General features: G+C 42.3%; 1 protein-coding gene across 2 annotated transcripts in view; it reads right to left on the reverse strand.

Annotated features, from left to right (window-relative positions):
- Window positions 1–27669, reverse strand: part of cntn5 (contactin 5) — a 488559-nt gene that overhangs the window by 343316 nt on the left and 117574 nt on the right. For both annotated transcript variants that reach the window (XM_045704177.1, XM_045704176.1), the window contains exon 2: window positions 22984–23106. In XM_045704177.1, coding sequence (XP_045560133.1) covers window positions 22984–23038 — 55 coding nt within the window. In that variant the 5' untranslated portion in view covers window positions 23039–23106. The remainder of the gene's footprint in view (window positions 1–22983; window positions 23107–27669) is intronic.

Genomic DNA, 27669 nt, shown 5'->3' on the forward strand with positions numbered 1-27669 from the left:
TGCCCATGATGTTGGAACGAGAGGTACAGTGAGCAGATATCCACATACTATTTGTCATGTAGTGTATGTTACTATCAAATTAACTCGTTTTACCCCTTGCTTGGGGGTTTCCCTTTAGTTTCCACAGGGGAGCATTGAGAAAACAAACACCAATTTGGGGTCTAAATTACCCCTAAATGTGTCTGGGATCCAACTAATTCTATCGCTACTTCCAGACATGCATTAGATTCCTTTGAAATTATGCTTTAGGCTTTTTCCAACGCTCTTACATTCTGTCCTCTCTGATCTGTTCTTGTACTGTGGGTAATTACAGTAGGAGCTGAGGAGCCACGGAGAGAGTAAGACAGAAAGGAAGAGAGAGAGAGAGAGAGAGAGAGAGAGAGAGAGAGAGAGAGAGAGAGAGAGAGAGAGAGAGAGAGAGAGGAACGAGAGAGGAAAAGAGAGGGAAAGAGCAAAGGATTAAACCTCCACAGTACTATCTGCTGCCAAGTCAGGCATTTCTATGTGAAATAAAGCCATTTTACAGTTTTTCTTCTAAAAGCTTTTGATCAATGAATCCAACATTGTCTGCAACGTTCAGTCAGAACAGAACATGGTAGACATGTTGATAATAAACATAGTTTCCTTCTAGTCACACAGAACTAGGACCCATACAGAACTAGGACCCATACAGAACTAGGACCCATACAGAACTAGGACCCACACAGAACTAGGACCCATACAGAACTAGGACCCATACAGAACTAGGACCCATACAGAACTAGGACCCATACAGAACTAGGACCCATACAGAACTAGGACCCACACAGAACTAGGACCCATACAGAACTAGGACCCATACAGAACTAGGACCCATACAGAACTAGGACCCATACAGTATGTGGTGACATCTTATTTGGTCACACGTTTAAAAATGAACCCGTCGGGCCTAAAACTCAATGTTCCTACGATGTCAATGCAGCATAAAGTAATGGAAGCAGTAGAACCCTGTAGAACGCTGACCCCTGTAGAACGCTGACCCCTGTAGAACGCTGACCTGTCTCCTCTCTCTCTCTATCTGTCTCTCTCTCTCTCTCTCTCTCTCTCTCTCTCTCTCTCTTTCTCTCTCTCTCTCTCTCTCTCTATCTCTATCTCTCTCTCTCTCTCTCTCTCTCTCTCTCTCTCTCTCTCTCTTCTCTCTCTCTCTCTCTATCTCTGCTCTATCTCTCTTTTCTCTCTCTCTCTCTCTATCTCTTCTCTCTCTCTCTCTCTCTCTCTCTCTATCTCTCTCTCTCTCTATCTCTATCTCTGTCTCTATCTCTCTCTCTCTCTCTCTCTCTCTCTCTCTCTCTCTGCCATTCTGTACAACGAGTTCTGCTGGTTGACTAACTTTCCAGAGGCCCTCCCTGAGTGGCAAGTACAGTTAATTTGTGTTTGCTGAGTATTTCTCTCCATTGATTTTTGATCTGAGCCACCCATTTCCTGGTGTCTTTGTTGATCTCAGCTGACAGAACCAGCACAGCTTGTTTATTTTAGACTATTATACAGCCAGGTGTCTGTCTGTCTGTCTGTCTGTCTGTCTGTCTGTCTGTCTGTCTGTCTGTCTGTCTGTCTGTCTGTCTGTCTGTCTGTCTGTCTGTCTGTCTGTCTGTCTTTCTGTCTGTCTGTCTGTCTGTCTGTCTGCACCACTATACTGTAGATCACTATGGGAGCACCACTACACCACTATACTGTAGAGCACTATGGGAGCAGCACTATACTATAGAGCACTATGGGAGCAGCACTATACTATAGAGCACTATGGGAGCAGCACTATACTATAGAGCACTATGGGAGAACCACTATACTGTAGAGCACTATGGGAGCACCACTATACTATAGATCACTATGGGAGCACCACTATACTGTAGAGCACTATGGGAGAACCACTATACTGTAGATCACTATGGGAGCACCACTATACTATAGATCACTATGGGAGCACCACTATACTGTAGAGCACTATGGGAGCACCACTATACTGTAGATCACTATGGGAGCACCACTATACTGTAGATCACTATGGGAGCACCACTATACTATAGATCACTATGGGAGCACCACTATACTATAGATCACTATGGGAGCACCACTATACTGTAGAGCACTATGGGAGCACCACTATACTGTAGATCACTATGGGAGCACCACTATACTATAGAGCACTATGGGAGCACCACTATACTATAGAGCACTATGGGAGAATCACTATGGGAGCACCACTATACTGTAGATCACCATGGGAGCACCACTATACTGTAGAGCACTATGGGAGCACCACTATACTGTAGAGCACTATGGGAGCACCACTATACTGTAGAGCACTATGGGAGCACCACTATACTGTACAGCACTATGGGAGCACCACTATACTATAGAGCACTATGGGAGCACCACTACACCACTATACTGTAGACCACTATGGGAGCACCACTATACTATAGAGCACTATGGGAGCACCACTACACCACTATACTGTAGAGCACTATGGGAGCACCACTATACTGTAGAGCACTATGGGAGCACCACTATACTATAGAGCACTATGGGAGCACCACTACACTGTAGATCACTATGGGAGCATCACTATGGGAGCACCACTATACTGTAGATCACTATGGGAGCACCACTATACTGTAGAGCACTATGGGAGCACCACTATACTGTAGAGCACTATGGGAGCACCACTATACTGTAGAGCACTATGGGAGCACCACTATACTATAGAGCACTATGGGAGCACCACTACACCACTATACTGTAGAGCACTATGGGAGCACCACTACACCACTATACTGTAGAGCACTATGGGAGCACCACTATACTGTAGATCACTATGGGAGCACCACTATACTGTAGAGCACTATGGGAGCACCACTACACCACTATACTGTAGACCACTATGGGAGCACCACTATACTATAGAGCACTATGGGAGCACCACTACACCACTATACTGTAGAGCACTATGGGAGCACCACTATACTGTAGAGCACTATGGGAGCACCACTATACTATAGAGCACTATGGGAGCACCACTACACTGTAGATCACTATGGGAGCACCACTATGGGAGCACCACTATACTGTAGATCACTATGGGAGCACCACTATACTGTAGAGCACTATGGGAGCACCACTATACTGTAGAGCACTATGGGAGCACCACTATACTGTAGAGCACTATGGGAGCACCACTATACTGTAGAGCACTATGGGAGCACCACTATACTGTAGAGCACTATGGGAGCACCACTATACTATAGAGCACTATGGGAGCACCACTATACTGTAGAGCACTATGGGAGCACCACTATGCTGTAGAGCACTATGGGAGCACCACTATACTATAGATCACTATGGGAGCACCACTATACTGTAGAGCACTATGGGAGGACCACTACACCACTATACTGTAGAGCACTATGGGAGCACCACTACACCACTATACTGTAGAGCACTATGGGAGAACCACTATACTGTAGATCACTATGGGAGCACCACTATACTGTACAGCACTATGGGAGCACCACTACACCACTATACTGTAGAGCACTATGGGAGAACCACTATACTGTAGATCACTATGGGAGAACCACTATACTGTAGATCACTATGGGAGTACCACTATACTGTAGAGCACTATGGGAGCATCACTATGGGAGAACCACTATACTGTAGAGCACTATGGGAGCACCACTATACTATAGAGCACTATGGGAGCACCACTATACTGTAGAGCACTATGGGAGCACCACTATACTGTAGAGCACTATGGGAGCACCACTACACCACTATACTGTAGATCACTATGGGAGCACCACTATACTGTAGAGCACTATGGGAGCACCACTACACCACTATACTGTAGATCACTATGGGAGTACCACTATACTGTAGATCACTATGGGAGCACCACTATACTATAGAGCACTATGGGAGCACGCACTATACTATAGAGCACTATGGGAGCACCACTACACCATACTGTAGAGCACTATGGGAGCACCACTATACTGTAGAGCACTATGGGAGCACCACTATACTGTAGAGCACTATGGGAGCACCACTATACTGTAGATCACTATGGGAGCATCACTATGGGAGCACCACTATACTGTAGATCCCTATGGGAGCACCACTATACTGTAGAGCACTATGGGAGCACCACTATACTGTAGAGCACTATGGGAGCACCACTATACTGTAGAGCACTATGGGAGCACCACTATACTGTAGAGTACTATGGGAGCATCACTACACCACTATACTGTAGAGCACTATGGGAGCACCACTATACTGTAGAGCACTATGGGAGCACCACTATACTGTAGAGCACTATGGGAGCACCACTATACTGTAGAGCACTATGGGAGCACCACTATACTATAGAGCACTATGGGATCACCCTACACCACTATACTGTAGAGCACTATGGGAGAACCACTATGGGAGCACCACTATACTGTAGAGCACTATGGGAGCACCACTACACCACTATACTGTAGAGCACTATGGGAGCACCACTATACTATAGAGCACTATGGGAGCACCACTACACCACTATACTATAGAGCACTATGGGACTACCACTATACTATAGACCACTATGGGAGAACCACTACACCACTATACTGTAGAGCACTATGGGAGCACCACTATACTATAGAGCACAATGGGAGCACCACTATACTGTAGAGCACTATGGGAGCACCACTATACTGTAGATCACTATGGGAGCACCACTACACCACTATACTGTAGAGCACTATGGGAGCACCACTATACTGTAGAGCACTATGGGAGCACCACTATACTATAGAGCACTATGGGAGCACCAACTATACTATAGAGCACTATGGGAGCACCACTATACTGTAGAGCACTATGGGAGCACCACTATACTGTAGAGCACTATGGGAGCACCACTATACTATAGATCACTATGGGAGAACCACTATACTGTAGAGCACTATGGGAGGACCACTACACCACTATACTGTAGAGCACTATGGGAGCACCACTACACCACTATACTGTAGAGCACTATGGGAGAACCACTATACTGTAGATCACTATGGGAGCACCACTATACTGTAGAGCACTATGGGAGCACCACTACACCACTATACTGTAGAGCACTATCGGAGAACCACTATACTGTAGATCACTATGGGAGAACCACTATACTGTAGATCACTATGGGAGTACCACTATACTGTAGAGCACTATGGGAGCATCACTATGGGAGAACCACTATACTGTAGAGCACTATGGGAGCACCACTATACTATAGAGCACTATGGGAGCACCACTATACTGTAGAGCACTATGGGAGCACCACTATACTGTAGAGCACTATGGGAGCACCACTACACCACTATACTGTAGAGCACTATGGGAGCACCACTATACTGTAGAGCACTATGGGAGCACCACTACACCACTATACTGTAGATCACTATGGGAGTACCACTATACTGTAGATCACTATGGGAGAACCACTATACTATAGAGCACTATGGGAGCAGCACTATACTATAGAGCACTATGGGAGCACCACTATACTGTAGAGCACTATCGGAGCACCACTATACTGTAGAGCACTATGGGAGCACCACTATACTGTAGAGCACTATGGGAGCACCACTATACTGTAGATCACTATGGGAGCATCACTATGGGAGCACCACTATACTGTAGATCACTATGGGAGCACCACTATACTGTAGAGCACTATGGGAGCACCACTATACTGTAGAGCACTATGGGAGCACCACTATACTGTAGAGCACTATGGGAGCACCACTATACTGTAGAGTACTATGGGAGCATCACTATGGGAGCACCACTATACTGTAGATCACTATGGGAGCACCACTATACTGTAGAGCACTATGGGAGCACCACTATACTGTAGAGCACTATGGGAGCACCACTATACTGTAGATCACTATGGGAGCACCACTATACTATAGAGCACTATGGGATCACCACTATACTGTAGAGCACTATGGGAGCACCACTATACTGTAGAGTACTATGGGAGCACCACTATGGGAGCACCACTATACTGTAGAGCACTATGGGAGCACCACTATACTATAGAGCACTATGGGAGTACCACTATACTGTAGAGCACTATGGGAGCACCACTATACTGTAGATCACTATGGGAGCAGCACTATACTATAGAGCACTATGGGATCACCACTATACTGTAGAGCACTATGGGAGAACCACTATGGGAGCACCACTATACTGTAGAGCACTATGGGAGCACCACTACACCACTATACTGTAGAGCACTATGGGAGAACCACTATACTGTAGAGCACTATGGGAGCACCACTATACTGTAGAGCACTATGGGAGCACCACTACACCACTATACTGTAGAGCACTATGGGAGCACCACTACACCACTATACTGTAGAGCACTATGGGAGCACCACTACACCACTATACTGTAGAGCACTATGGGAGCTGTGTTTTGGGAATGTTTTTGCAATTTGAAGTGTGACTGTAATTCACAGTGCACCAAGGATACCTAATTAGGTATCTCAACGAGGAGTGATGCATGAAATATTTTTCACCAACGGCAAAGGAGTCAAAGGAGTCAAAGGAGTCATGCACCAGAAATATGGTTTCGTATGCGAGTGTCATTGGGAAATGGGAGGTAATATGTATCTGCATGCAGTGCTCAGAGCTGGACCACACCATGAATAAATACTAAACGCTAAAGATCCTATAAGATGTTTTCACAAATATTTTACATTTACATTTAAGTCATTTAGCAGACGCTCTTATCCAGAGCGACTTACAAATTGGTGCATTCACCTTATAATATCCAGTGGAACAACCACTTTACAATAGTACATCTAAATCTTTTAAGGGGGGGGGGGGTTAGAAGGATTACTTTATCCTATCCCAGGTATTCCTTAAAGAGGTGGGGTTTCAGGTGTCTCCGGAAGGTGGTGATTGACTCCGCTGTCCTGGCGTCGTGAGGGAGCTTGTTCCACCATTGGGGTGCCAGAGTATGCCAATATTTCAGGGTTGTTTTCCAGATGGAACCTTATTCTCTATATAGTGTCCCAGATGGATCCTATTCTCTATATAGTGTCCCAGATGGAACCCTATTCTCTATTATAGTGTCCCAGATGGAACCCTATTCTCTATATATAGTGTCCCAGATGGAACCCTATTCTCTATATATAGTGTCCCAGATGGAACCCTATTCTCTATGTAGTGTCCCAGATGGAACCCTATTCTCTATATATAATGTCCCAGATGGAACCCTATTCTCTATGTAGTGTCCCAGATGGAACCCTATTCTCTATATAGTGTCCCAGATGGAACCCTATTCTCTATGTAGTGTCCCAGATGGAACCCTATTCTCTATATAGTGTCCCAGATGGAACCCTATTCTCTATATAGTGTCCCAGATGGAACCCTATTCTCTATATAGTGTCCCAGATGGAACCCTATTCTCTATATAGTGTCCCAGATAGAACCCTATTCTCTATATAGTGTCCCAGATGGAACCCTATTCTCTATGTGGTGTCCCAGATAGAACCCTATTCTCTATATAGTGTCCCAGATGGAACCCTATTCTCTATATAGTGTCCCAGATGGAACCCTATTCTCTATATAGTGTCCCAGATGGAACCCTATTCTCTATATAGTATCCCAGATGGAACCCTATTCTCTATATAGTGTCCCAGATGGAACCCTATTCTCTATATATAGTGCTCTTCTTTTGACCTGGGCCCATAAGCACTACTTTTGACCAAGCCTTATGGGTCTGATCAAAGGTAGCGCATTATATAGGAAATAGGATTGCTATTTCGGACCTAGTAGGATCTTAATTTGAGCCAGTTCGCTACAGCAGGAAAATAATCCTGCAGCAACAGGAAAGGTGAAATAATGTGGAATATAATTAATGGACATTTTTGCTGATACATTTTTCCTTAATTAAATACAATACACATTTTAAATGTCCTGCATTGAAGGAAAGTTCTCCTCAAGAGGTTGGTCAAATGAAGATCCCCACTACTGCAGCATGTCTAGTCAAAATTACATTAATGTTCCTTTTGGCACAGCCAGAAGAGGACTGGCTACCCCTCAGAGCCTGGTTCCTCTCTACCCAGTACAGCCAGAAGAGGACTGGCCACCCCTCAGAGCCTGGTTCCTCTCTACCCAGTACAGCCAGTAGAGGACTGGTCACCCCTCATAGCCTGGTTCCTCTCTACCCAGTACAGCCAGAAGAGGACTGGCCACCCCTCAGAGCCTGGTTCCTCTCTACCCAGTACAGCCAGTAGAGGACTGGTCACCCCTCAGAGCCTGGTTCCTCTCTACCCAGTACAGCCAGAAGAGGACTGGCCACCCCTCAGAGCCTGGTTCCTCTGGTCTACCCAGTACAGCCAGAAGAGGACTGGCCACCCGTCAGAGCCTGGTTCCTCTCTACCCAGTACAGCCAGAAGAGGACTGGCCACCCCTCAGAGCCTGGTTCCTCTCTACCCAGTACAGCCAGTAGAGGACTGGCCACCCCTCAGAGCCTGGTTCCTCTCTACCCAGTACAGCCAGTAGAGGACTGGTCACCCCTCAGAGCCTGGTTCCTCTGGTCTACCCAGTACAGCCAGTAGAGGACTGGTCACCCCTCATAGCCTGGTTCCTCTCTACCCAGTACAGCCAGTAGAGGACTGGCCACCCCTCAGAGCCTGGTTCCTCTCTACCCAGTACAGCCAGTAGAGGACTGGTCACCCCTCAGAGCCTGGTTCCTCTCTACCCAGTACAGCCAGTAGAGGACTGGTCACCCCTCAGAGCCTGGTTCCTCTGGTCTACCCAGTACAGCCAGTAGAGGACTGGTCACCCCTCAGAGCCTGGTTCCTCTGGTCTACCCAGCACAGCCAGTAGAGGACTGGTCCACCCCTCAGAGCCTGGTTACTCTCTACCCAGTACAGCCAGTAGAGGACTGGTCACCCCTCAGAGCCTGGTTCCTCTCTACCCAGTACAGCCAGAAGAGGACTGGCCACCCCTCAGAGCCTGGTTCCTCTCTACCCAGTACAGCCAGTAGAGGACTGGTCACCCCTCAGAGCCTGGTTCCTCTCTACCCAGTACAGCCAGTAGAGGACTGGCCACCCCTCAGAGCCTGGTTCCTCTGGTCTACCCAGCACAGCGCCACCCCTCAGTGCCTGGTTCCTCTCTAGGTTTCTTCCTAGGTTCTGGCCTTTCTAGGGAGTTTTTCCTAGCCACCGTGCTTCTACACCTGCATTGCTTGCTGTTTGGGGATTTAGGCTGGGTTTCTGTACAGCACTTTGAGATATCAGCCGATGTAAGAAAGGCTTTAAAAAAATGAATTTGATTTGATTTGATGACATCGTACATGTTCAGGATCCTAATTTGGACCAGTATTGACCAAGAAAAACTATCCAAAAGCAACATGATCTGAACATTTAGTCCTTTCACACTTTTCTGCCGATGTCATTTTGCTAGCAGGACTAATTACTACATGAAAAGAGGAAAACTGTTAAAATAACAATATGTTAGTTAATCATGGAAAGGGCAGTCCCGGGGAAGGACTGCCCTTTCCATGATCTCGCCATCACGGTGGACAACTCCATTGTGTCCTCCTCCCAGAGTGCTAAGAGCCTCGGCGTGACCCTGGACAACACCCTGTCGTTCTCCGCTAACATCAAGGCGGTGACCCGATCCTGTAGGTTCATGCTCTACAACATTCGCAGAGTGCGACCCTGCCTTACACAGGAAGCGGCGCAGGTCCTAATCCAGGCACTTGTCATCTCCTGTCTGGATTACTGCAACTCGTTGTTGGCTGGGCTCCCTGCCTGTGCCATTAAACCCCTACAACTCATCCAGAACGCCGCAGCCCGTCTGGTGTTCAACCTTCCCAAGTTCTCTCACGTCACCCCGCTCCTCCGAACACTCCACTGGCTTCCAGTTGAAGCTCGCATCTGCTACAAGACCATAGTGCTTGCCTACGGAGCTGTGAGGGGAACGGCACCTCCGTACCTTCAGGCTCTGATCAGGCCCTACACCCAAACAAGGGCACTGCGTTCATCCACCTCTGGCCTGCTGGCCCCCCTACCTCTGAGGAAGCACAGTTCCCGCTCAGCCCAGTCAAAACTGTTCGCTGCTCTGGCACCCCAATGGTGGAACAAGCTCCCTCACGACGCCAGGACAGCGGAGTCAATCACCACCTTCCAGAGACACCTGAAACCCCACCTCTTTAAGGAATACCTAGGATAGGATAAAGTACTCCTTCTAACCCCCCCCCCCAAAAAAAAGATATCAAAAGGTGAATGCACCAATTTGTAAGTCGCTCTGGATAAGAGCGTCTGCTAAATGACGTAAATGTAAATGTAAATGTTAGTCAATATAACAGTATGTTAGTTAATATAACAGTATGTCAGTTAATATAACAGTATGTTAGTTAATATAACAGTATGTCAGTTAATATAACAGTATGTTAGTTAATATAACAGTATGTTAGTTAATATAACAGTATGTTAGTTAATATAACAGTATGTTAGTTAATATAACAGTATGTTATAACAGTATGTTAGTTAATATAACAGTATGTTAGTTAATATAACAGTATGTTAGTTAATATAACAGTATGTTAGTTAATATAACAGTATGTTATAACAGTATGTTAGTTAATATAACAGCATGTTAGTTAATATAACAGTATGTTAGTTAATATAACAGTATGTTAGTTAATATAACAGTATGTTAGTTAATATAACAGTATGTTAGTTAATATAACAGTTTGTTATAACAGTATGTTAGTTAATATAACAGTATGTTAGTTAATATAACAGTATGTTAGTTAATATAACAGTATGTTATAACAGTATGTTAGTTAATATAACAGTATGTTAGTTAATATAACAGTATGTTAGTTAATATAACAGTATGTTAGTTAATATAACAGTATGTTATAACAGTATGTTAGTTAATATAACAGTATGTTAAGTTAATATAACAGTATGTTATAACGTTAATATAACAGTATGTTATAATATTGTTAATATAACAGTATGTTAGTTAATATAACAGTATGTTATAACAGTATGTTAGTTAATATAACAGTATGTTAGTTAATATAACAGTATGTTAGTTAATATAACAGTATGTTATAACAGTATGTTAGTTAATATAACAGCATGTTAGTTAATATAACAGCATGTTAGTTAATATAACAGTATGTTAGTTAATATAACAGTATGTTAGTTAATATAACAGTATGTTAGTTAATATAACAGTATGTTAGTTAATATAACAGTATGTTAGTTAATATTACAGTATGTTATCACAGTATGTTAGTTAATATAACAGTATGTTATAACAGTATGTTAGTTAATATAACAGTATGTTAGTTAATATAACAGTATGTTAGTTAATATTACAGTATGTTATAACAGTATGTTAGTTAATATAACAGTATGTTAGTTAATATAACAGTATGTTATAACAGTATGTTAGTTAATATAACAGTATGTTAGTTAATATAACAGTATGTTAGTTAATATAACAGTATGTTATAACAGTATGTTAGTTAATATAACAGTATGTTAGTTAATATAACAGTATGTTAGTTAATATAACAGTATGTTATAACAGTATGTTAGTTAATATAACAGTATGTTAGTTAATATAACAGTATGTTAGTTAAGAGTATGTTAGTTAATATAACAGTATGTTAGTAAATATAACAGTATGTTAGTTAATATAACAGTATGTTAGTTAATATAACAGTATGTTATAACAGTATGTTAGTTAATATAACAGTATGTTAGTTAATATAACAGTATGTTAGTTAATATAACAGTATGTTATAACAGTATGTTAGTTAATATAACAGTATGTTAGTTAATATAACAGTATGTTATAACAGTATGTTAGTTAATATAACAGTATGTTAGTTAATATAACAGTATGTTAGTTAATATAACAGTATGTTATAACAGTATGTTAGTTAATATAACAGTATGTTAGTTAATATAACAGTATGTTATAACAGTATGTTAGTTAATATAACAGTATGTTAGTTAATATAACAGTATGTTAGTTAATATAACAGTATGTTATAACAGTATGTTAGTTAATATAACAGTATGTTAGTTAATATAACAGTATGTTATAACAGTATGTTAGTTAATATAACAGTATGTTTGTTAATATAACAGTATGTTATTAACAGTATGTTAGTTAATATAACAGTATGTTAGTTAATATAACAGTATGTTAGTTAATATAACAGTATGTTAGTTAATATAACAGTATGTTATAACAGTATGTTAGTTAATATAACAGTATGTTAGTTAATATAACAGTATGTTAGTTAATATAACAGTATGTTATAACAGTATGTTAGTTAATATAACAGTATGTTAGTTAATATAACAGTATGTTAGTTAATATAACAGTATGTTAGTTAATATAACAGTATGTTATAACAGTATGTTAGTTAATATAACAGTATGTTAGTTAATATAACAGTATGTTAGTTAATATAACAGTATGTTAGTTAATATAACAGTAAGTTAGTTAATATAACAGTATGTTAGTTAATATAACAGTATGTTAGTTAATATTACAGTATGTTATCACAGTATGTTAGTTAATATAACAGTATGTTATAACAGTATGTTAGTTAATATAACAGTATGTTATAACAGTATGTTAGTTAATATAACAGTATGTTAGTTAATATAACAGTATGTTAGTTAATATAACAGTATGTTAGTTAATATAACAGTGTGTTATAACAGTATGTTAGTTAATATAACAGTATGTTAGTTAATATAACAGTATGTTAGTTAATATAACAGTATGTTAGTTAATATAACAGTATGTTAGTTATTATAACAGTAAGTTAGTTAATATAACAGTATGTTAGTTAATATAACAGTATGTTATAACAGTATGTTAGTTAATATAACAGTATGTTAGTTAATATAACAGTATGTTAGTTAATATAACAGCATGGTAGTTAATATAACAGTATGTTAGTTAATATAACAGTATGTTATAACAGTATGTTAGTTAATATAACAGTATGTTAGTTAATATAACAGTATGTTAGTTAATATAACAGTATGTTAGTTAATATAACAGTATGTTAGTTAATATAACAGTATGTTATAACAGTATGTTAGTTAATATAACAGTATGTTAGTTAATATAACAGTATGTTAGTTAATATAACAGTATGTTATAACAGTATGTTAGTTAATATAACAGTATGTTAGTTAATATAACAGTATGTTATAACAGTATGTTAGTTAATATTACAGTATGTTATAACAGTATGTTAGTTAATATAACAGTATGTTAGTTAATATTACAGTATGTTATAACAGTATGTTAGTTAATATAACAGTATGTTAGTTAATATAACAGTATGTTATAACAGTATGTTCGTTAATATAACAGTATGTTAGTTAATATAACAGTATGTTAGTTAATATAACAGTATGTTATAACAGTATGTTAGTTAATATAACAGTATGTTAGTTAATATAACAGTATGTTAGTTAATATACCAGTATGTTAGTTAATATAACAGTATGTTAGTTAATATAACAGTATGTTAGTTAATATAACAGTGTGTTAGTTAATATAACAGTATGTTATAACAGTATGTTAGTTAATATAACAGTATGTTATAACAGTATGTTAGTTAATATAACAGTATGTTAGTTAATATAACAGTATGTTAGTTAATATAACAGTATGTTATAACAGTATGTTAGTTAATATAACAGTATGTTAGTTAATATAACAGTATGTTAGTTAATATAACAGTATGTTATAACAGTGTGTTAGTTAATATAACAGTATGTTATAACAGTATGTTAGTTAATATAACAGTATGTTATAACAGTATGTTAGTTAATATAACAGTATGTTATAACAGTATATTAGTCAAGGTTTTCAGTGATTTTTTTGTCAATCACTAATCTCATTTACATTTCCTGTGGCACAGTAGAATTCACAGTGGCAACAGAGTGATGAAGAAAAGAAAAAAACGTTTGACAGAAACACTGGATTTTCTGCGCTTTTTTTTTCTCATTTTAATAATGTTGATTAATGATGAAATGATGAAACATATTAATAACCTTCCACTCATGAGGCCACTAGTTAATTTAACTGCAGGAAAGGAATAGGTGATACTAAAATATCGCGAGACACAGCCATTATTTTAAATTCTTTATTATTATCTATCTTTAAATTACAATATCCAATTAAATGAAATGAAATTCAGGAATGAATGAATGAATGAATCATTCAATCATATGACTATACTGTTAAACACTAAAGAAACAAACAGGAGGGGGGTTCTTGAAAGTTGGGACCATCCTTGTCCAGCAGGAAAACATTATTTTTATATTTGATAAAATGGATCTTGTTACATTATATTACCTTAAAACTGAGATTAAAGGTCAATTCATAAGGGGAAAGCCAGGGGATTGTGAAATGAATCATTTTCCAAATTTGACAAATGATTCTATTGAACTTTTATTTTTCCGAGACGAAAATAAATCTGTTTTGAGGACCTGTTGTCAACTCCGTAAAGGGATTGTCAACTACTTCACTGATAGCTACCACCCTTAAGATCATATTTATTTGTCAATATTCAGAAAAAAATATTGTAATCACTGTTCTGCAACATATGTTTAAACAATTTAAGTATTTGCTGTGCTAGAACTATGGGATAATGCTTTCTTTATAAATGTTGTTTTACGTTCTAAATCGTGCGCTATGCCACTGGTAGCAGCTACAGAATGGCATCGCTGAGAAAGCTGTTCACTTGGCTCCGTAATTTGCATAAGCAACAGGTAGGCCTAAGCTTTTGGGCAATTTTCTGCAGGTAAATTATGAAAACATTAGATGAAGATGGTGAATCATCACTGCAGGCACGATAGGTAGTGGAGAGCCTCATTCTGGTCCAAATTAGGGCCTTCACGGAAACCAGGCATTAAAAACAGAATTCAACACGCGACTACCACGCTGTGTAGCCGTTAGCGATGAGGCTAATGTCATGACAACAGTCTTCTGGTAGATGGAAAGGCTATCCCAAAAACCTTCTCAATTAAATGCTAATTACAAAGTAGCATATGCCTACCTGGCAGAATAATATCATGATTATTATTATCTACAGTAGCAGGTACCAACAGCCTGGTTCTCTACAGTAGCAGGTATCACCAGTAGCAGGTATCACCAGCCTAGTTCTCTACAGTAGCAGGTATCACCAGTAGCAGGTACCACCAACATGGTTCTCTACAGTAGCAGGTATCACCATCATGGTTCTCTACAGTAGCAGGTATCACCAGCCTAGTTCTCTACAGTAGCAGGTATCACCAGTAGCAGGTACCACCAACATGGTTCTCTACAGTAGCAGATACCACCAGCCTGCTTCTCTACAGTAGAAGGTACAACCAACATGGTTCTCTACAGTAGCAGGTATCACCAGCATGGTTCTCTACAGTAGCAGATATCACCATCATGCTTCTCTACAGTAGCAGGTACCACCAACATGGTTCTCTACAGTAGCAGGTACCACCAGCATGGTTCTCTACAGTAGCAGGTATCAACAGCATGGTTCTCTACAGTAGCAGGTACCACCAGTAGCAGGTACCACCAACATGGTTCTCTACAGTAGCAGGAACCACCAGCCTGGTTCTCTACAGTAGCAGATATCAACGGACTAAGGTCTTTATACTGCCTGGTATCTGCAGGGCTATTGTGTAGCAGGGTCGGACTCAGCAGCAGAGCAGCTAGCACCACTTCAGCAGTAGCAGCAGCAGAGCAGCTAGCACCACTTCAGCAGCAGAGCAGCTAGCACCACTTCAGCAGCAGAGCAGCAGAGCAGCTAGCACCACTTCAGCAGCAGAGCAGCTAGCACCACTTCAGCAGCAGAGCAGCTAGCACCACTTCAGCAGCAGAGCAGCTAGCACCACTTCAGCAGTAGAGCAGCTAGCACCACTTCAGCAGTAGAGCAGCTAGCACCACTTCAGCAGCAGAGCAGCTAGCACCACTTCAGCAGCAGAGCAGCAGAGCAGCTAGCACCACTTCAGCAGCAGAGCAGCTAGCACCACTTCAGCAGCAGAGCAGCTAGCACCACTTCAGCAGCAGAGCAGCTAGCACCACTTCAGCAGTAGCAGCAGCAGAGCAGCTAGCACCACTTCAGCAGCAGAGCAGCTAGCACCACTTCAGCAGCAGAGCAGCTAGCACCACTTCAGCAGTAGCAGCAGCAGAGCAGCTAGCACCACTTCAGCAGCAGAGCAGCTAGCACCACTTCAGCAGTAGCAGCAGCTAGCACCACTTCAGCAGCAGAGCAGCTAGCACCACTTCAGCAGTAGCAGCAGCAACACATTGTTATACAACGGAAATGACAAAGAAACTAGGCTATTGTTAGATTATTTACCTCCCAGACAGAGATATATTTTTCCTCCTGAACAGTCAGAGAAAGAAACTTCTGGCTTGCTACCTCAGTTAGTAGTGCTGGAGGCAGCTCTACAGAGTGGTGTCTAGCTACTTCAGTTAGCAGGCCTGGAGGCAGCTCTACAGAGTGGTGTCTAGCTACCTCAGTTAGTAGTGCTGGAGGCAGCTCTACAGAGTGGTGTCTAGCTACTTCAGTTAGCAGGCCTGGAGGCAGCTCTACAGAGTGGTGTCTAGCTACCTCAGTTAGTAGTGCTGGAGGCAGCTCTACAGAGTGGTGTCTAGCTACTTCAGTTAGCAGGCCTGGAGGCAGCTCTACAGAGTGGTGTCTAGCTACTTCAGTTAGCAGGTCTGGAGGCAGCTCTACAGAGTGGTGTCTAGCTACTTCAGTTAGCAGGCCTGGAGGCAGCTCTACAGAGTGGTGTCTAGCTACTTCAGTTAGCAGGTCTGGAGGCAGCTCTACAGAGTGGTGTCTAGCTACTTCAGTTAGCAGGCCTGGAGGCAGCTCTACAGAGTGGTGTCTAGCTACTTCAGTTAGCAGGCCTGGAGGCAGCTCTACAGAGTGGTGTCTAGCTACTTCAGTTAGCAGGTCTGGAGGCAGCTCTACAGAGTGGTGTCTAGCTACTTCAGTTAGCAGGCCTGGAGGCAGCTCTACAGAGTGGTGTCTAGCTACTTCAGTTAGCAGGCCTGGAGGCAGCTCTACAGAGTGGTGTCTAGCTACTTCAGTTAGCAGGTCTGGAGGCAGCTCTACAGAGTGGTGTCTAGCTACTTCAGTTAGCAGGCCTGGAGGCAGCTCTACAGAGTGGTGTCTAGCTACTTCAGTTAGCAGGCCTGGAGGCAGCTCTACAGAGTGGTGTCTAGCTACTTCAGTTAGCAGGCCTGGAGGCAGCTCTACTGAGTGGTGTCTAGCTACTTCAGTTAGCAGGCCTGGAGGCAGCTCTACAGAGTGGTGTCTAGCTACTTCAGTTAGTAGTGCTGGAGGCAGCTCTACAGAGTGGTGTCTAGCTACTTCAGTTAGCAGGCCAGGAGGCAGCTCTACAGAGTGGTGTCTAGCTACTTCAGTAAGCAGGCCTGGAGGCAGCTCTACAGAGTGGTGTCTAGCTACTTCAGTTAGTAGTGCTGGAGGCAGCTCTACAGAGTGGTGTCTAGCTACTTCAGTTAGCAGGCCTGGAGGCAGCTCTACAGAGTGTTCACTCGCTGGCACAGAGAGATGTTACCGTGCATAACATAAACATGGAAGAGTGATGTTACCGTGCATAACATAAACACGGAAGAGTGATGTTACCGTGCATAACATGGAAGAGTGATGTTACCGTGCATAACATGGAAGAGTGATGTTACCGTGCATAACATAAACATGGAAGAGTGATGTTACCGTGCATAACATAAACATGGAAGAGTGATGTTACCGTGCATAACATGGAAGAGTGATGTTACCGTGCATAACATAAACATGGAAGAGCGATGTTACCGTGCATAACATGGTAGAGTGATGTTACCGTGCATAACATGGAAGAGTGATGTTACCGTGCATAACATAAACACGGAAGAGTGATGTTACCGTGCATAACATGGAAGAGCGATGTTACCGTGCATAACATGGTAGAGTGATGTTACCGTGCATAACATGGAAGAGTGATGTTACCGTGCATAACATGGAAGAGTGATGTTACCGTGCATAACATAAACATGGAAGAGCGATGTTACCGTGCATAACATGGAAGAGTGATGTTACCGTGCATAACATAAACATGGAAAGCGATGTTACCGTGCATAACATGGAAGAGTGATGTTACCGTGCATAACATGGAAGAGTGATGTTACCGTGCATAACATGGAAGAGCGATGTTACCGTGCATAACATTGGAAGAGCGATGTTACCGTGCATAACATGGAAGAGCGATGTTACCGTGCATAACATGGTAGAGTGATGTTACCGTGCATAACATACTGGTAGAGTGATGTTACCGTGCATAACATAAACATGGAAGAGTGATGTTACCGTGCATAACATGGAAGAGCGATGTTACCGTGCATAACATAAACATGGAAGAGTGATGTTACCGTGCATAACATGGAAGAGCGATGTTACCGTGCATAACATGGTAGAGTGATGTTACCGTGCATAACATGGTAGAGTGATGTTACCGTGCATAACATAAACATGGAAGAGTGATGTTACCGTGCATAACATGGTAGAGTGATGTTACCGTGCATAACATAAACATGGAAGAGTGATGTTACCGTGCATAACATTAAGTATGTTACCCATAACATGGTAGAGTGATGTTACCGTGCATAACATGGTAGAGTGATGTTACCGTGCATAACATGGTAGAGTGATGTTACCGTGCATAACATAAACATGGGAGAGTGATGTTACCGTGCATAACATGGAAGAGTGATGTTACCGTGCATAACATGGTAGAGTGATGTTACCGTGCATAACATAAACATGGTAGAGTGATGTTACCGTGCATAACATGGTAGAGTGATGTTACCGTGCATAACATGGTAGAGTGATGTTACCGTGCATAACATGGAAGAGCGATGTTACCGTGCATAACATGGTAGAGTGATGTTACCGTGCATAACATGGAAGAGTGATGTTACCGTGCATAACATAAACATGGAAGAGTGATGTTACCGTGCATAACATAAACATGGAAGAGTGATGTTACCGTGCATAACATGGTAGAGTGATGTTACCGTGCATAACATGGTAGAGCGATGTTACCGTGCATAACATGGTAGAGTGATGTTACCGTGCATAACATGGTAGAGTGATGTTACCGTGCATAACATAAACATGGAAGAGTGATGTTACCGTGCATAACATGGTAGAGCGATGTTACCGTGCATAACATGGTAGAGTGATGTTACCGTGCATAACATGGAAGAGTGATGTTACCGTGCATAACATAAACATGGAAGAGTGATGTTACCGTGCATAACATAAACATGGAAGAGTGATGTTACCGTGCATAACATGGTAGAGTGATGTTACCGTGCATAACATGGTAGAGTGATGTTACCGTGCATAACATGGTAGAGTGATGTTACCGTGCATAACATGGTAGAGTGATGTTACCGTGCATAACATAAAGGAAGAGTGATGTTACCGTGCATAACATAGGTAGAGTGATGTTACCGTGCATAACATGGTAGAGTGATGTTACCGTGCATAACATGGTAGAGTGATGTTACCGTGCATAACATGGAAGAGTGATGTTACCGTGCATAACATGGTAGAGCGATGTTACCGTGCATAACATGGTAGAGTGATGTTACCGTGCATAACATAAACATGGGAGAGTGATGTTACCGTGCATAACATAAACATGGTAGAGTGATGTTACCGTGCATAACATGGTAGAGTGATGTTACCGTGCATAACATCTGGTAGAGTGATGTTACCGTGCATAACATGGAAGTTGTTCCGTGCATAACATGGAAGAGTGATGTTACCGTGCATAACATGGTAGAGTGATGTTACCGTGCATAACATAAACATGGTAGAGTGATGTTACCGTGCATAACATGGTAGAGTGATGTTACCGTGCATAACATGGTAGAGTGATGTTACCGTGCATAACATGGTAGAGTGATGTTACCGTGCATAACATGGTAGAGTGATGTTACCGTGCATAACATGGAAGAGTGATGTTACCGTGCATAACATGGAAGAGTGATGTTACCGTGCATAACATAAACATGGGAGATATGTTGATAGTGTCTCTGAGAAGGAGCCATTGGGATTCCACAGGCATAAGATAAACAGAAGACAGACTGTATATGTTCTTTGCAGGTAATAGATTGTGGAGCCATGTTGTGAGCTTTCCTAAATCTGACCCTCACAAGGACTCATCATACAAGGGTCACCAAGGTCTGATTGTCCAGTGGGTAAGGTGCTTTCTATCTCTGAAATGATTTGAGCTATGAGGCTCTAGCCCGTAGCCTATATCGGCAAAGAGAACAGAGAGAGCTCAATCTGGAGGATGACCTTATGGATATCACTTCAGACAAATTAAATATTGACCGACAATAATGCTGCTTTCGTTAATTAATCGAGGGGTCACAATGGACACAGAGACACCTGTTATGCACCTGTATACCTGGCAGGCACAGACACAGAGGCACATGTTATGCACCTGTATACCTGGCAGGCACAGACACAGAGGCACATGTTATGCACCTGTATACCTGGCAGGCACAGACACAGAGACACCTGTTATGCACCTGTATACCTGGCAGGCACAGACACAGAGGCACCTGTTATGCACCTGTATACCTGGCAGGCACAGACACAGAGACACCTGTTATGCACCTGTATACCTGGCAGGCACAGACACAGAGACACCTGTTATGCACCTGTATACCTGGCAGGCACAGACACAGAGACACCTGTTATGCACCTGTATACCTGGCAGGCACAGACACAGAGACACCTGTTATGCACCTGTATACCTGGCAGGCACAGACACAGAGACACCTGTTATGCACCTGTATACCTGGCAGGCACAGACACAGAGGCACCTGTTATGCACCTGTAGACCTGGCAGGCACAGACACAGAGGCACCTGTTATGCACCTGTATACCTGGCAGGCACAGACAGCCAACTCTACACTCTAAGCTGATGACTTCAGACAAACTCAACTCCCACAAACAAAATGGCAGACAATAATACAGTTGAAGTCAGAAGTTTACAACATTTAGGTTGGAGTCATTAAAAACTCGTTTCACCCTAAAAACTCGTTGTGGAGTGGTTGAAAAACCATTCCACAAATGTCAAGTTAACAAACTATAGTTTTGGCAAGTCGGTTAGGACATCTACTTTGTGCATGACACAAGTCATTTTTCCAACAATTGTTGACAGACAGATTATTTCACTTATAATTAACTGTATCACAATTCCAGTGGGTCAGTAGTTTACATACATTAAGTTGACTGTGCCTTTTAAACATCTAGGAAAATTCCAGAAAATGATGCCATGGCTTTAGAAGCTTCTGATAGGCTAATTGACATCATTTCAGTCAATTGGAGGTGTACCTGTGGATGTATTTCAAGGCCTACCTTCAAACTCAGTGCCTCTTTGCTTGACATCATGGGGAAAATCAAAAGAATTCAGCCAAGACCTCAGAAAAGAATGTAGACCTCCACAAGTCTGATTCACCCTTGGGAGCAATTTCCAAACGCCTGAAGGTACCACGTTCATCTGTACAAACAATAGTACGCAAGTATAAACACCATGGGACCACGCAGCCGTCATAACGCTCAGGAAGGAGACGCGTTCTGTCTCCTAGAGATGAACGTACTTTGGTGCGAAAAGTGAAAATCAATCCCAGAACAACAGCAAAGGACCTTGTGAAGTCGCTGGAGGAAACAGGTACAAAAGTATCTATATCCACAGTAAAACGAGTCCTATATCGACATAACCTGAAAGGCCGCTCAGCAAGGAAGAAGCCACTGCTCCAAAACCGCCATAAAAAAGCCAGACTACGGTTTTCAACTGCACATGTGGACAAAGATCGTACTTTTTGGAGAAATGTCCTCTGGTCTGATGAAACAAAAATAGAACTGTTTAGCCATAGTGACCATCGTTATGTTTGGAGGAAAAAGGGGGACGCTTGCAAGCCGAAGAACACCATCCCAACCGTGAAGCACGGGGGTGGCAGCATCATGTTGTGGAGGCGCTTTGCTGCAGGAGGGACTGGTGCTCTTCACAAAATAGATGGCATCATGAGGTAGGAAAATTATGTGGATTTATTGAAGCAACATCTCAAGACATCAGTCAGGAAGTTAAAGCTTGGTCGCAAATGGGGCTTCCAAATGGCTTTTAAGGACAACAAAGTCAAGGTATTGGAGTGGCCATCACAAAGCCCTGACCTCAATCCCATAGAAAAGTTGTGGGCAAAACTGAAAAAACGTGTGTGAGCAAGGAGGCCTATAATCCTGACTCAGTTACACCAGCTCTGTCAGGAGGAATTGGCCAAAATTCACCCAACTTATTGTGGGAAGCTTGTGGAAGGCTACCTGAAACTGTTTGACCCAAGTTAAACAATTTAAAGGCAAGGCTACCAAATACTAATAGAGTGTATGTAAACTTCTGACCCACTGGGAATGTGATGAAAGAAATAAATTATTTTCTCTGCAATTATTCTGACACTTCACATTCTTAAAATAAAGTGGTGATCCTAACTGACCTAAGACAGGGAATTTTAACTAGAATTAAATGTCTGGAATTGTGAAAAACTGAGTTTGAATGTATTTGGCTAAGGTGTATGTAAACTTCCAACTTCAACTGTAGATATTTTTAAACAGGTAGATAACGTGAAAATGTTGTTATTATTGGTATGACTGGCTGTTGGAATCAGTGTGCACCATCTCAGCCAGACAAACAGAGCATCTACTCTAACAGCGGCACACCACTGTAAAAGAGCAGGAAAACCTTCAGCTTATCTCAAAGTGTTGCATTGTGGGTTTTCCTACTACAGTACCTGAAAGGCCACTGATGACGGACAGCAGGAGAAGTGGTTTCCATGGCGACCCCATACTTGTTCATGCGGGTCCCCCCTTTCAGCAGCGCTGTTAGAAGGTCTGTTTCTTCATTAAAGCTGTGCCTAGGAAACAACAACAACATTCAACTGGTTGTAAACAGGTTTAAAGCTGTTTCAACAGACAAGCTCACCCCCTTTATATTCTGCATTTAAAAGTGTGTTTACATTAGGGAACGCTTGTGAATTTGAGGGTTTAGTGTTTAAAGGCCCAGTCCTGTGTTTTATATCATGTTGTACTAAAGACAATGAAACTAACACTGTAAAAGTCTGAATTTCTTTCATCTGTGTAATTTACTGATTGAAAATACAATCCACCCAGGACCTTCTAAACCAGCAGGTTTCCATGGGCGGAGTTTCTGGTTTCCATGGTGACATCACCAGGTGGTAATTTGTTAATCGAATAATAACAAAGAGAATTCCAAACCTCTCTGCCAATAACAGCTAGTTTTCACGTTTCCCCTCCCCAATCAGACCACTCCCAGACAGTCCTAGCAACATTCTTCATTTAGAAAGTGTTTTGATAAAAAGCTACTATTGAACCATTTTCATGGAAATCTACCACAGAATGGTACTTAATTGTTACCCAGAAATTATTTTATATTTATTTATTTATTTATATCGCGTCTTGTGACGGCCGGCCGCCCAACAACCTGCCCACTTGACCCTATCCCCTCCTCTCTTCTCCAGACCATTTCCGGAGACCTTCTCCCCTACCTCACCTCGCTCATCAACTCATCCTTGACCGCTGGCTACGTCCCTTCCGTCTTCAAGAGAGCGAGAGTTGCACCCCTTCTGAAAAAACCTACACTCGATCCCTCCGATGTCAACAACTACAGACCAGTATCCCTTCTTTCTTTTCTCTCCAAAACTCTTGAACGTGCCGTCCTTGGCCAGCTCTCCTGCTATCTCTCTCAGAATGACCTTCTTGATCCTAATCAGTCAGGTTTCAAGACTGGGCATTCAACTGAGACTGCTCTTCTCTGTGTCACGGAGGCTCTCCGCACTGCTAAAGCTAACTCTCTCTCCTCTGCTCTCATCCTTCTAGACCTATCTGCTGCCTTTGATACTGTGAACCATCAGATGCTCCACCCCACCCTCTCCGAGTTAGGCATCTCCGGCGCGGCCCACGCTTGGATTGCGTCCTACCTGACAGGTCGCTCCTACCAGGTGGCGTGGCGAGAATCTGTCTCCGCACCACGTGCTCTCACCACTGGTGTCCCCCAGGGCTCTGTTCTTGGCCCACTCCTATTCTCGCTATACACCAAGTCACTTGGCTCTGTCATATCCTCACATGGTCTCTCCTATCATTGCTATGCAGACGACACACAATTAATCTTCTCCTTTCCCCCTTCTGACAACCAGGCGGCGAATCGCATCTCTGCATGTCTGTCAGACATATCAGTGTGGATGACGGATCACCACCTCAAGCTGAACCTCGGCAAGACGGAGCTGCACTTCCTCCCGGGGAAGGACTGCCCGTTCCATGATCTCGCCATCACGGTTGACAACTCCCTTGTGTCCTCCTCCCAGAGTGCTAAGAACCTTGGCGTGATCCTGGACAACACCCTGTCGTTCTCCACTAACATCAAGGCGGTGACCCGATCCTGTAGGTTCATGCTCTACAACATTAGAAGGCACACATGGTTGATATGGGAAACGGAGCCCAGGAGGCAGTAGTTGTAGAGCTGCTGGCGTGTGGCTGTAGGATATGATGGATATGATGGATATGTATGATATGATGGATATAATAGATATGATGGATATGATGGATATGATGGATATGATGGATATGTAGGATATGATGGATATGATGGATATGTATGATATGATGGATATAATAGATATGATGGATATGATGGATATGATGGATATGATGGATATGTAGGATATAATAGATATGATGGATATGATGGATATGATGGATATGTAGGATATGATGGATATGATGGATATGTATGATATGATGGATATAATAGATATGATGGATATGATGGATATGATGGATATGATGGATATGTAGGATATGATGGATATGATGGATATGATGGATATGTAGTATATGATGGATATGTAGTATATGATGGATATGTAGGATATGATGGATATGTAGTATATGATGGATATGTAGGATATGATGGATATGATGGATATGTAGTATATGATGGATATGATGGATATGATGGATATGATGGATATATGATGGATATGTAGTATATGATGGATATGATGGATATGTAGTATATGATGGATATGTAGTATATGTAGTATATGATGGATATGATGGATATGTAGTATATGATGGATATGATGGATATGATAGATATGATGGATATGATGGATATGTAGTATATGATGGATATGTAGTATATGATGGATATGATGGATATGTAGTATATGATGGATATGTAGTATATGATGGATATGTAGTATATGATGGATATGATGGATATGTAGTATATGATGGATATGATGGATATGATGGATATGTAGTATATGATGGATATGTAGTATATGATGGATATGTAGTATATGATGGATATGATGGATATGTAGTATATGATTGTAGGAGGCACCTTGGTAAGAGAAGGGAGAGAGAACCCAACACTAAGGAGCTGTATTTCCTTTTGCTTTGCAGGATGTTTGTTCCTACATGAATTAATTACATTTTATTTTTGTGTCAAATCGCAAGTTAGCAACCCATCCCTTACGGGAATAATTGAGACTAATAAAGAAACATTACAATATTTCATAGTGATAATACAGTGATCATTCTTCAGGTGTTCGGTGCAGTGGGCACAGCGTAAAGAATAAATAAGACATCAATATATAGTATAATAGTAAATAATGTTATCCAATCCATAACTATAACCCAAGAGCAGGAAACAGAATCAATAGAGATCAATACAGACAGACAGATTGTGCAACATTGTTTTCAGATCAGAGCATGGAGGGGGATGTTGCTTTAGGCAGATTGCAGTAGTTTACAGCTGTCTGTCTGTCTGGCTTTCGGTCTATCTGTCTGTCTGTCTGTCTGTCTGTCTGTCTGTCTGTCTGTCTGTCTGTCTGTCTGTCTGTCTGTCTGTCTGTCTGTCTGTCTGTCTGTCTGTCTTTCATGTCTGCTCTGTTCTGCTCTGAGCGATGAGGGCTGGGAACAATGAGAGCTGTGCACATCAAAACAGAGCCTCTCCTCCTCTCCTCATCCTCTCCTCATCCTCCTCTCCTCAGCCCTCCCTCCTCATCCTCTCCTCATCCTCCTCTCCTCAGCCCTCCCTCCTCATCCTCTCCTCATCCTCCCTCCCTTCCTCATCCTCCCTTCCTCATCCTCTCCTCATCCTCCTCTCCTCAGCCGTCCCTCCTCATCCTCTCCTCATCCTCCTCTCCTCAGCCCTCCCTCCTCATCCTCTCCTCATCCTCCCTCCCTTCCTCATCCTCCCTTCTTCATCCTCTCCTCATCCTCCTCTCCTCATCCTCCTCTCCTCATCCTCTCCTCATCCTCCTCTCCTCAGCATCCCTTCCTCATCCTTTCCTCATCCTCCTCTCCTCATCCTCTCCTCATCCTCTCCTCATCCTCTCCTCATCCTCCTATCCTCATCCTCCTCTCCTCAGCCTCCTCTCCATATCCTCACCAGCCTCTGTCTCTCTCTCTCTCTGTGTCTCTGTATATATCTCTCACCCTCTCTCTGTCTCTGTCTCTCTCCATCATCGCTCTCTCCATCCCCTCTCTTTCTCCATCTCTCTTTCAATATCACTCTCCTCTCTATCCATCCCATCTTCCTCCCTCTCCTCTCTCCATCCTCCTACATGGCACCACAGTCTTCACCACTCACAACAGACAGACTGACTGACAGAGACAATCCTCATCCCTTCTGCACTACAGATCACAACAGACTTGCAGTGCTCTAGTCTACAGATTCTCTAGTCTACAGGTTCTCTAGTCTACAGGTTCTCTAGTCTACAGGTTCTCTAGTCTACAGGTTCACTAATCTACAGGTTAACTAGTCTACAGGTTCACTAGTCTACAGGTTCTCTAGTCTACAGGTTCTCTAGTCTACAGGTTCACTAGTCTAGTCTACAGGTTCTCTAGTCTACAGGTTAACTAGTCTACAGGTTCTCTAGTCTACAGGTTCACTAGTCTAGTCTACAGATTCTCTAGTCTACAGGTTCTCTAGTCTACAGGTTCACTAGTCTACAGGTTCTCCAGTCTACAGGTTCTCTAGTCTATAGGTTCTCTAGTCTACAGGTTCTCTAGTCTACAGGTTCTCTAGTCTACAGGTTCACTAGTCTACAGGTTCTCTAGTCTACAGGTTAACTAGTCTACAGGTTCTCTAGTCTACAGGTTCACTAGTCTAGTCTACAGGTTCACTAGTCTACAGGTTCTCTAGTCTACAGGTTCACTAGTCTACAGGTTCTCTAGTCTACAGGTTCTCTAGTCTACAGATTCTCTAGTCTACAGGTTCTCTAGTCTACAGGTTCTCTAGTCTACAGATTCTCTTGTCTACAGGTTCACTAGTCTACAGGTTCTCTAGTCTACAGGTTCTCTAGTCTACAGGTTCTCTAGTCTACAGATTCTCTTGTCTACAGGTTCACTAGTCTACAGGTTCTCCAGTCTACAGGTTCTCTAGTCTA

Source organism: Salmo salar, chromosome ssa20 (assembly GCF_905237065.1).
Source record: "Salmo salar chromosome ssa20, Ssal_v3.1, whole genome shotgun sequence".
Taxonomy (NCBI): domain Eukaryota; kingdom Metazoa; phylum Chordata; class Actinopteri; order Salmoniformes; family Salmonidae; genus Salmo; species Salmo salar.